The 12,615-nt window shown below is 43.0% G+C and overlaps 1 protein-coding gene across 1 annotated transcript in view; it reads left to right on the top strand.

The window, feature by feature from the left end:
• LOC123481087 (voltage-dependent T-type calcium channel subunit alpha-1H-like) overlaps positions 1-11,872 on the top strand; it is a 52,210-nt gene extending 40,338 nt beyond the window's left edge. Inside the window, exon 2 of the mRNA XM_045216378.1 lies at positions 11,580-11,872. Coding sequence (XP_045072313.1) covers positions 11,597-11,872 — 276 coding nt within the window. The 5' untranslated portion in view covers positions 11,580-11,596. The remainder of the gene's footprint in view (positions 1-11,579) is intronic.
• The last annotated feature ends 743 nt before the right edge of the window (positions 11,873-12,615 follow it).

Raw genomic sequence — 12,615 nt, 5'->3', positions numbered from 1 at the left:
TGGAACCACTCTATAGAGCTGGCCTCTGACACACTGCTCTTTACAGAGACCTGTCTGAGGGAGGGAGGGAGGGAGACAGAGAGAGGGAGGGAGTCAGAGAGAGGGAGGAAAGATCAATTCTGAAGATGATGGCGAGCAGGAGTGATAGATGGAGGGGGAATACAGATAATGAAATAAAAATATATAGAGGGAAGGATAGATGACGAGAAGGGGAGAGTTAGAAGAAGAGAGACAGAAAATGATGCCGAGAGGGAGGCAACGACTGCCAAAGAGACAGATGGAAAGAGGGACTGAAGGGCAGAGGGTCAGACAAAGTTGGAGAACGAAAGAGGAAGAGAGAGATAAAAATACTTTGTTTAGTATTACGCTCTGATGTTGGAGCCTGGTGACTGCACCGAGAGGGTGAAGGAGAGGAGGGCGAGACAAACAACAACTCGTTGGTGGTTGCAGTCGATAAACTGAGACCAAAGTGAATCACAGAGTCCTAATGAAATATGCCTGTCTGGCAGCAAATGGACAGTTAGTTACCCAACTATTTGATACATGTATTTGTCTCACAGAATCTGCAGAATCAGTGTAATGACGATCACTAAACAAAATGTGGTATTCAGCCATATGTCGCTATACCAACTGGAAACATTTCAAAATGATGCGTAATTTTTGGTGCAGGAATGACCAGACTGTTTGTGTTTTGATCTGTGCTAAATTGAATTGCTGTTTAATGTTGTGTTCAGTTATCTTTCTAGGTTGATCTTTTTACAGGATTTGTTGATTTTTCCACAGGAGTTGAAAAGAAAAAAATGTGTGCACTCACTAAAACTGTAAGTCGCTCTGGATAAGAGCGTCTGCTAAATGACTAAAATGTAAAATGTAAATTAGTTCTACATGATCTTTCCAACTGTGTAGCCTACAAAAAAGGTGCTATCTAGAACCTAAAAGGGTTCTTTCGCTGTCCCCATAGGAGAACCCTTTGAATAACCCTTTTTGGTTCCAGGTGGAACCCTTTTGGTTCCAGGTGGAACCCTTTTGTGTTCCATGTAAAACCGTTTCCACAGAGGGTTCTATCTGGGAAAAAAAAGGGTTGTACCTGGAACCAAAAAAGGGTTATTCTATGGGGACAGCTGAATAACCCTTTTGGAACCTTCTAAGTGTACTGTAGCTGATTGGTTTGTAGGCTTATGCACAAATAGAGTCACAATAGAGTGTTTAAATGAGACCAGAATCATAGGCCTACAGTGTTTAGGCCTACAGAATGCTTTCTAGCCAAGACTCCCCCCTCAGTTCAAGTCACATCGTTTCATCGGTGTCCAAACCATGCATTAATAAACCGTGAGGCGCCCCATTCACCATCAAATTACATGAGTCGCCCGATGCTCGTTAGCCCCGTCGAGCTCCACCGACTATGCACAGGGCTGTTTTAATGGTGAGGCAGCTAGCGACACTTGAAGCACCCAAATTACCGCCGCCTTCTCATGGTGCCCATGACAGCCAGTCATGGAATAATGCTGACACAGCAGCGTCTGGTTCTTAAATCATATTTTTCCCTGGCTTCTTCTTCTCTTCCCGAGGCGGAGTTTTCTAGAGGCGTAACATTTGCAGCGCTAGTCATTAAGGGAGGAAGTCAGGGTGTTTTTAAAACAGATTACTATAGCCTGGTCCCAGATCAGTTTGGCATGACAATGACCATAGGAGTTGGATATTGGCTACAGCACAAACAGATCTGAAATCAGCTCACTGTATTCCCACAGACACTTACTGGTTTGGTGGTCAGGCTATTTCCTGTTAATTTTCTAAAATTAGACATTTGCATGACACAGCTAATAGAAAAGAACACAATGTGTGTGTGTGTGTGTATCCACACATGGATTGCTGCATAGAAGTGATGTTAATAGCATTAGTCCCTGTCTGTGTCTGGACTACCCACTGGTGCATTAACACACAGTCACACCACGTGGACAGAATCACATTGGACGAGAGGAGTTCAGGAGCTGACCTTAGTTTGACTATAATTACTAACCTACTATTATAATACTACTACCACTATTGTCACTATAATGGGTTTGTGTCTATGTGCAGTTGTTTGTTTTCATTACAGCTACTAAGTTCCATACTTTTCTTCCCTAATCTGGCTGCTCACCCTCCCCCTCCATCTCCTCTCCTCCCCCCTCCATCTCCTCCCCCCTCCATCTCCTCTCCTTCTTCCTCCATCTCTTCCCTCCCCCCTCCATCTCCTCCCCTCCCCCTCCATCTCCTCTCCTTCTTCCTCCATCTCGTCTCCTCCTGTCCTCCTTCACTCAGACAGCTTCCTCTGTGTTGGTGGAGAGTTTGGGACAGTCTGTCCTGCATGTTGGGGGCTTGGGACTGTGTGTGTGTGTGTGTGTTAGCAACCAACCAACTGTACATGTACACACACTAAGCCTGTGGTATTCTAAAGCAGTGTTAAATCGCTGTGACATTCAGAACCCTTGCTGCCTGTGTCGAAGCGCTGTACTCAGCATGGTCCCCAATCACCTGACTCTAGTGCTGAGCGATTAGCGATTAGTGGTTCGGTTTCTGTTTGATTATACAAAAATAATCACGGTTTTCAGTTTTGATTTTGATTTTTTTTTAACATTAAATGTACTATGCATTATGTGGGTTAAATGCTGTAACAACACAGAATAAAACAATTCATAAAAGTCCCATGATGGTAGTGACTGCCCATTACTGCTTGTCACTTATTAACCATCATTTATTCACATTACTTTACTTTAATAAAATATTTCAGTTGTTGTGTACATTACATTTGTTTTATTTGATGACTTTATTTCAATCCAAGTCATCATCTCATCTCTATAGAGCTGCTGCCTATACTGTCTGACAAAATCACTATTTTAGTAGTTCTTCAAAGTAAATAAGGCAGACTTTTATGACTGCTGAATACCAACTATCAATCACTTAGATCATGTATTTTCAGGTAGAGATACCTCGTGAAGCAACTGCTCTCTATCTCTCTCGATCGTGCCTCCTTCTGTCTCTTCTCTCTGTCTCAGTGTCTGCCCCACACAGACGGTCCGTGATGTAGACAGAAGATGTAGGCGTGCCTTCAGAAAGTATTCACACCGCTTAATTTTTTCCACATTTTGTGTTACAGCCTGATTTAAAATGGATTAAATAGAGATTTTTTTTCACTGGCCTACACACAATACCATAATGTTAAAGTGGAATTCTGTTTGTCAATTCTTTTTTTTACAAATTAATTACAAATTAAAAGCTGAAACGTCTTGAGTCAATAAGTATTCAACCCCTTTGTTATGGCAAGTCTAAATAAGTTCAGGAGTGAATATGTGCTTAACAAGTCACATAATGAGTTGCATGGACTCACTTTGTGTGAAATAATACTGTTTCACATGATTTTTGAATGACTACCTCATCTCTGTACCCCACACATACAATTATCTGTAATGTCCCTCAGTCAAGAAGTGAATTTCAAACACAGATTCAACCACAAAGACCAGTGAGGTTTTCTAGTGCCTCGCAAAGAAGGGCACCTATTGGTAGATATTTTAAAGAATATTCAATATCGTTTGAGCATGGTGAAGTTATTAATTACACTTTGGATGGTGTATAAATATACCCAGTCACTACAAAGTTACAGGCGTCCTCCCTAACTCAGTTGCCAGAGAGGAAGGAAACCGCTCAGGGATTTCACTATGAGGCCAATGGTGACTTCTAAAACAGTTACAGAGTTTAATGGCTGTGATAGGAGAAAACTGAGGATGGATCAACAACATTGTAGTTACTCCACAATACTAACCTAATCGACAGAGTGAAAAGAAAGAAGCCTGTACATAATTAATATATTCCAAAACATGCATCCTGCAGTAAAATAAAACTGAAAGAATTTGGGAAAGCAATTCACTTTTTGTCCTGAAGTGTTATGTTTGGGGCAAATCCAATACACCACATTACTGAGTACCACTCTCCATATTTTCAAGCATAGTGGTGGCTGCATCATGTTATGATAATTCTTGTAATCGTTAAGGACTTGCACGTTTTTCCAGGATAAAATAGAAGTGGAATGGAGCTAAGCACAGGTGAAATCCTAGAGGAAAACCTGGTTCAGTCTGCTTTCCACCAAACACTGGGAGATAAAATCACCTTTTAGCAGAACATTAACCTAAAACACAAGGCCAAATCTACACTGGAGTTGCTTACCAAGAAGACCGTGAATGTTCTTGAGTGGCTGAGTTACAGTTTTCACTTAAATCTGCTTGAACATACACTGAACAAAAATATAAACGCAACATGTAAAGTGTTGGTCCAATGTTTCATGAGCTGAAATAAAAGATCCCAGAAATGTTCCATATGCACTAAAAGCTTATTTCTCTAAAATGTTGTGCACAAATGTCTTTACATCCCTGTTAATGAGCATTTCTCCTTTGCCAAGATAATCCATCCACCTGACAGGTGTGGTATATCAAAAAGCTGATTAAACAGTATGATCATTACACAGGTGCACCTTGTGCTGGGGACAATAAAAGGCCACTCTAAAATGTGCCGTTTTTTCACACAACACAATGCCACAGATGTCTCAAGTTTTGAGGGAGCGTGCAATTGGCATGCTGACTGCAGGAATGTCCACCAGAGCTGTTGCCAGAGAATTGAATGTTCATTTCTCTACCATAAGCCACCTCCAACGTCATTTTAGAGAATTTGGCAGTACGTCCAACCGGCCTCACAACCGCAGACCACGTGTAACCACGCCAGCCCAGGACCTCCACATCCAGCTTCTTCACCTGCGGGATCATCTGAGACCAGCCACCCGGACAGCTGATGAAACTGAGGAGTATTTCTGTCTTTGATAAAGCCCTTTTGTGGGGAAAAAGTCATTCGGATTGGCTGGGCCTGGCTCCCCAGTGGGAGGGCCTGGCTCTCAAGTGGCTCCACCCATCGCTATGCCCCTGCCCAGTCTCCATAGATTAGGGACTAATTTATTTATTTCAATTGACTGATTTTCATATATAACGCAGTAAAATAGTTGAAATTGTCGCATGTTGCGTTTATATTTTTGTATAGTGTATATGGCAAGACCTGAAAATGGTTGTCTAGCAATGAATCAATCAACAACCAATTTGACAGAGCTTGAAGAATTTTTTAAATAATAATGTTCAAATGTTGCACAATCATGGAGTGGAAAGCTCTTAGAGACTTACAACTGTAATTGCTGCCAAAGGTAATTCTAACATGTATTGACTCAGGGGGTTGAATACTTATTTACATTTTAGTCATTTAGCAGATGCTCTTATCCAGAGCGACTTACAGGAGCAATTAGGGTTAAGTGCCTTGCTCAAGAGCACATCGACAGATTTTTCACCTAGTCGGCTCTGGGATTAGAACCAGCGACCTTTCGGTTACTGGCACAACGCTCTTAACCACTAAGCTACCTGCCGCCTATCTATCTTATCTAATCAAGATATATATATATATATATATATATATACATTTTTGTTTTTACAGATGTTAGAATTTTTCTTACACTTTGACATTACAAAATATTTTGTGTAGATCGTTGACAAAAAATGACAATTAAATCCATTTTAATCCCACTTTGTAACACAAAGTGTGTGTGTGTGTGTGTCAGTCAGTGTGTTGAGCATTCAGCACTTAGCACAACTAAATGGGTGGCTGGATATCTGTTACTCCAATTTAAGACGATAATGTGTGTGTGTGTGTGTGTGTGTGTGTGTGTGTGTGTTCATGGTGTGTGTGTCATGGTGTGTGTGTCATGGTGTGTGTGTGTCATGGTGTGTGTGTTATGGTGTGTGTGTGTCATGGTGTGTGTGAGTGCAAGTGCTAATGCACTGGAGAGGGACTTGTACGCACAGTCATCATGACCCCACCGGCACACATGCAGATAGAGAATATAGGTAGAGGAGAGAGAGAGAGGGATGCTGGAAGAAAAATGTTACAGAGAAGGAGTGAGCAATGAACAGAGAGGGATTGATACAAAAACAAATATTTACCTACTCTCTCTCTCTCTCTCTCCCCCGTTGCTCCTTTATGTTAGTGGGCCTGACGGTATCTCTCCTCTCTCCTCCCTCTGTTTTAAACCTGTTTACAGTCAAAATGGAGCAGGGGAAAAACTACTGGTTCAGAGAAAGGCTTTGTACTGTGGCAGCGACACAGTCAAAAACAACACCCCATAATTACACCTAGACTTGCTCTCTAAACAGAAAGTTTCAAGTTTTAATGTCACATGCACAAGTACAGTGACATGCCTTTCTTGCAAGCTCTAAACCCAACAATGCAGTAATCAATACCAATGTAATACTAACAGGGGAGGCTGCTGAGGGAAGGACGGCTCATAATAACGGCTGGAACGGAGCCATGTGTTTGATGTATTTGATACCATTCCACTGATTCCGCTCCAGCCATTACCACGAGCCCCTCCTTCCCAATTAAAGTACCACCAACCTCCTGTAAATACTAAAAATAAGGTAGAACAAATACACACAAGATATAAAAATAAGAAATAAGAAGAACAAGATAAAGGTTTTTATATTGTGTAGAAGGGTTGTGAAACCTTTAACTGTGAGAAAATGTCAGACACTGTTCTTTCTAATTTTATGGTAGTGTTGCACGGTATACCGAAACGTCGATACTTTTTCGATACTAGAACATGAAAAACGGTTCGGTACTAGAATTTTTGTCACTTTCTGTACTTTTGTCAAATGTGTCTCTGATAGATTAATTATTAATGACTAATTATTACACCCTGAAACTGTGTATAATGTGTTAGAAATGTGTGAGTGTAGGACCAGTAAAGGCTATGGCATTGAGCCACTATTTAGCAATGTGAGTAAGAGTTAGGCCAGACAACAAAGACAACTGAGAAACTAAGATAAAGAGGCCTCCCAATTTAGGGAGGGGAGAAACTGTTATGAAAACATGGTGCAGAATATTGTGAGAACGGCAATAACTGAGTAATGCAGGGAGTAGGATATGTGTGTGTGTGTGTGTATGTATGTGTGTATGCATGTGTGTATATGTGTGTGTGTGTGTGAACTGAAGGTCAGTAGAGCAGTTTTAGAGTGGAAAACTACAGCCCGCCTACCAGTGGCGGCTCCTGAAAAAATTCTCAGGGGGGGCAATTTTTCTGATGATTTAGGTGACCTACACACATTTTAAAAAAGATATGTCCAGCAACAACATGAAGACAGGGGCAGCATATAAGTCAATACCAGAAGCATTTATTGACTGATCTCAAAAGTGTTGGCTTACCAGGGTTGGTGGAGCCCTCAGTTTCATCTTTGCCTCGCAAAGCTAACTCAAACACTCCGCAAAACTTCACACACTGGATTAGCCGGCTGAGGATGTGGCGGTTCTTGCTAATGTCGTAGTAAATATATTTGTTATAGTGAATATGGAATATGATATGTTGAGTAAAATGTTGTGCTAAGATCTATTTAGGTCAGGAGCTGGTTATAAGTTCTGTTCCTATCCAATAACAATGGACAAAAGGGTCCTATCTTGTCAGCCTTGTCAGCAGGTGGCCAAGGACAACACCCACGCCATAGGCCTCTCAGTTCTTCCAACTCACGAGTTCTTGCTCTGAGGACACACACACACACACACATCATCACTGTTAAACACACACACACACACACACAAAAATCCCCTCTCTTAGGCTGAACATTTGAAGACAGAGAACCCCGACTCAGAGCCAATGCAACAGTGACACTAGCCTGGAGGGGACCTCGCCCAACTCATCAGGACCAATCAGAAGATCAGAACTACTAGATTCAACCTACTTCATTTATTGCATAAAATGTCTGCACACAATGTTTCGGGGCTCTCTTCAGATAATAATAATAATAATAATAATAATAATAATAATATGCCATTTAGCAGACGCTTTTATCCAAAGCGACTTACAGTCATGCGTGCATACATTTTTGTGTATGGGTGGTCCCGGGATCGAACCCACTACCTTGGCGTTACAAGCGCAGTGCTCTACCAGCTGAGCTACAGAAAGTGGATACTCATGGATGCGCATCGCAATTGTAAAATGTCAACACAATTGGAGACACCACGTCATTTTTGGAGACATGTTATTGACAGTAAACTATTGTAGATGCGACTGCTAACTAAATAAAACATTTTAGCTGGCTAGCTAATCATCTTAGCTAAATGTGGGGCAAACAATTCAGTTATTTACCGTTAATTTGAGGGATTGGGGTGAAAGAAATCGAGTTACATAGTGATACTTTACGATATACTGTATTGACAATATCGCAATATTTTAGCGCTAGTTGGCTGTACCTGCACCAAAACACCATTATTGTTCCTTCATAGCTTGTTCTCAATCTTTTCACATTGGGAGCCAATTTGTTTTCAGCACTTTTATTTCCATGACTGATCAAAACTCGTTCTCATGGCTTTCTGATCCCTCTGCAACAGACATATGGTGCGCAATAAAATCACAGTATCGAATCGCAATACGTATAGAATCATGAGACTCGCAATGCATATATCTTATCGTGAGGTTCCTGGCAATTCCCAGCCCAAGTTCATTTGCCACAACAAATCTCTTCGCTAGCAAACGCGATGTCTTCTCCAAAACGGCAATGTGTCTCCAGCAATGTTTACTTTTTTGACGTTCTATGGCATCTCCACTTTCCAAGCATATATGACCACATGTAATATTTTGGTAAGTGATGCAAATAGTGAACTATGTAGGGCCAGGATGTAAAATATATGTAGCTGCAGCAATTTCTCTTATCTGATATGGTAAGTAATGGGGCTTAATGTATAGCTCCCTAAGAGTTTGACCGAACGGGTCCGTGCACGCGATTCCAGATATCTTTACCTCTGAATAAACTGCCTTTATTATACCATATCCACCCTGTCCAAAGTCTCTACTTGGTCTCAGTTCTCCAGTAAACTTGTGATTATCAACACTAACCTCATCGTTGTGGCGGCGGACAGCTAGCCTGTATCCCTCATCCAGTTGACTGGCAATGTCTTTTTCGTTTCGTACCAATTTTTGGAAAATCCTCGGGTGTAGGACTTTCCGCCTTTTAGTAGAAACCTGTTGAATTATTAAATTTGGTCTGGGAGGTCCTAATTGTTTCGTTGCCAATTTATCTTCATTTGTTCGCCGACAAAAAGGAACTTCTTTCAACGACACAATCCGCTCTTTTCTTAGTTACGTTCATGGTTACGTTACGTATGACGAAAGCGTAAGTGCAAGCCCTCAGACACCCATAGAGATTGTATTGAAAGCTCTGAAATTTGAAAAAAATAGATTTTACATGGGAGTCTATGACAGACTTCTGGGCGATTTTCAACCTGACTGAAATCGCCCCAAAAGGGGGGGGAGCCATTTGAAGCACGACTTTAGCCTGATTGGACATTACAACACTGATAACTACTGTTGCCGTGATATAATTGATTAGAAAAAAAATCCCTTCCTTTTCCCGTTTGGCAGTGCGTCGCCCATATCGCCCTATTGAACACACCGCCCCTGCCGCCTACAGAGGGGAGGGATTTCTTTTTGTATGACGTATGAGTATAAAAGATGGACTCTGAAATTGTGATGGCAGAATTCTCAATGAATAAATATCTCTGACTATGCAGACCGGGACTCTGGCCGTTACTTAAATCCCACTTACAACCTTTTGGGAGACACACAGAGAAACTGAAATAGTTTGTTAAATAATTCACATAACAGTCTCACGGATCAACTCAGTCTATCAGCGCAGCCGATGTCTCCCTTATAGCGTGAGTTGCACACCGTGCCCTGCTCCACTTACTCATTGCTAGCATGCACTGGGAGTCTGGGCTGCATCATGGTAGCTCCCCACTCATGCTGCACAGAAGTTAACACACTTGAATATTGCAACAAGGCATGAACCCCTCTTGCCTTGTGAATAACATCATTACTGGTTAAAGCAACAGCGCACACTTTTATAAAAGAAGCTACATCTATGTAAAGGTTGTTGATCAATAAAATAAGTCCCAAGTGGAAGGAAACCGCTTGTTTGTCATGTAGCCCCATGAAATCAGCCAAAACAAGCACACACTCCTATTGAACATGCAATCACCTGTATTGTGAATAGGCCTAGGCCACATCTTGATTTACCCAGTTTATCAATAGAGATTTACTATTCAAATAAAAGATAACCGTTATGTAGTTAGATTGATAAAATGTTTTGTTGATTGTATGAATGATTAATTATTCATGCACATGGCTGTCTCTGAACAGAGCAGTAGCTGAGTTAATCTGTCTGGATCAAGTGCAATTCTGTTACTTTCTTTTCCTTATTCAATTGGGTACAGTCTTGTCCCATTGCTGCAACTCCCGTACGGACACGGTCGAGAGCCGTGCGTCCTCCGAAACACATCCCTGCCAGCCAAACAATGCCCGCTTAACCCGGAAGCCAGCCGCACCAATGTGTCAGAGGAAACACCGTACACCTGGCGCTAGTGCGCGATGGGACAAGAACATCCCTGCCGGCCAAACCCTCCCCTACCCTGGACGGCGCTGGGTCTCCCGGTCGCGGCCGGCTGCGACAGAGCCTGGACTCGAACCAGGATCTCTAGTGGCACAGCTAGCACTGCGATGCAGTGCCTTAGACCACTGCACCACTCGGGAGGCCCCTGACATTTGGATTCTGTACACATTCTGTACACAAACCCACCTAAGCCTACACACACGCATAAATGGACGCACACACACAATTGCTCTGTCAGTGTAAAAAAAGATACTGGCTGCGCTTTGCGTCCATGTTTCTTGTTGTTTGTCTCCCGGCCTGTTCCTGTGCCTGGCTCTGTTCCTGCTCTCACTGCTGACAGGTAAAGTAGAGTAGACTGCTGAGGCACAATGTGGTGTTATTATTACACAGTCACTGTGGCCCTGGCAGGCTGCTGCTTGTCACGCCCTGGCTCTGGGGACACTTGTATGTTGAGCCAGGGTGTGAGTTTCATTTGTTTTTCTAGTAGTTGTATTTCTAGGTTGGCCAGAGTGGTTCCCAATCAGAGGCAACGAGTGTCAGCTGTTGCTCGTTGTCTCTGATTGGGAACCATATTTAGACAGGCTGTTTTCCCACAGTGGTTGTGGGATCTTGTTCCAGTGTGGTTTGTGTTTAGACCGTGGACGTCACGTTATCGTTTTGTTATTTTTGTCGTGTAATCACTAAATAAAGAGTATGTTTGCCTTCAACGCTGCGCCTTGGTCCGCCTCTGTTCCCGACGATCGTGACACTGCTACAGTCTTCATCTACAGTCTGCATCGATCTAGCTCTTTATCTCTCCATCTCTTTATCTATCTATCTACGGCCGGCTCAATCACTATTCAACAGGAGAGGATATCTGTTGTTTTTCTAGTACTCAAGCACAAAACTGAAAAGATGGAGTGTACTAGAGATTGCTGTTTACATTAGAGTAAATCCATTCAGAGGATAGGTAGAGAGGTTTTACGCTACTAAAGAGTTGTAAGTGAATTGTCAATGAGAGTGCAATGATTGTTGACATCGATCTAGTCTGTGTGTGTGTTCTTTCTTCTCTAACCTGTCTCTCTCTCTATCTCCCTCCAGACCTCTGCTAAGTTGCCATGACGAGTGAGGAGTGTCCCGTTCCGCTAGGGGGCGTGCCCCCGGTGGGGGCGGGGCTCTGCGAGGACTACGGCCCCGTGCAGACTGATGATGTCATCGAGGAGGCGGGGGGGGCAGGCGATGACGTCAGCATTGGCAGTGACCTCAGCACGCTGGTGGTGCCGTTCCCTGAGCTTGCGCCCGTGGTGTTCTTCTGTCTCAAGCAGACCACGTGTCCCCGCAGCTGGTGCATACGCATGGTGTCCAGCCCATATCCTTTACTACTGCTGAGATGACCTTTGACCTCTGATCCCTGACCCCTAACCTCTGACCCCTGACCCCCAAAACTTCATCCATCACCTCTCACACTTGAATGGTCTTCAGCCTATATCCTTATAACATATTCTACATGTCATTATGTCCATATCCCAGACTCTAACCCTGAATCCTATCTCCTGACCTCTCACCTCTAATATCCTTTCATTGAACTCATCTAACCTACTCAACTCTCCCCTCTTCACCCTTCACCTCTCTCTACCTCAATCTCCTCCATCTCTCATTGACTCTTCATGCGTCTTATAGCTCCCTTCCCTCTTTCCTTATTATCCTATCTGTCCTCCACCATCTCCCCTCTAACCCTTTCCATCTCCCTCCTCTCCTTTCCCTCTCCCCCTCTCCTCCCTCTGGCCTGATCCCAGTCTGTTTGAGTATCTCCTGACCTCCTGACCTGAGTAAGTCCACTTCACTGTCTCTATATTCAACCCCTGTGTTGATCCACTCAGTAATGCTGAATGATGGAGAAAGTTGACCAACCTGTCAAATGTCAACTTTTTTGCTCTGTTCTGACAGACTGTGACTGGATATACGTTTGCTTCAGTGGGTGTGTGTGTGTGTGTGTGTTTGTGTGTGTCCATCTAGGTGTGTGGTGGCACAAACACTTTTTCCGCTGGCTGACCCAGGTGATAATCTGTAGTGAATGCTGAGGCAGTCTCTCTCCATTGAGGCTGTTCAGTCTTTGATGTACTGTCAGGGTTTTGAA

The sequence above is a fragment of the Coregonus clupeaformis genome, unplaced genomic scaffold (genome assembly GCF_020615455.1).
Source record: "Coregonus clupeaformis isolate EN_2021a unplaced genomic scaffold, ASM2061545v1 scaf0697, whole genome shotgun sequence".
NCBI classification, from domain to species: domain Eukaryota; kingdom Metazoa; phylum Chordata; class Actinopteri; order Salmoniformes; family Salmonidae; genus Coregonus; species Coregonus clupeaformis.
Note: the sequence above shows the minus strand (reverse complement) of the source record. Positions and strands in the feature narration are given on the sequence as shown.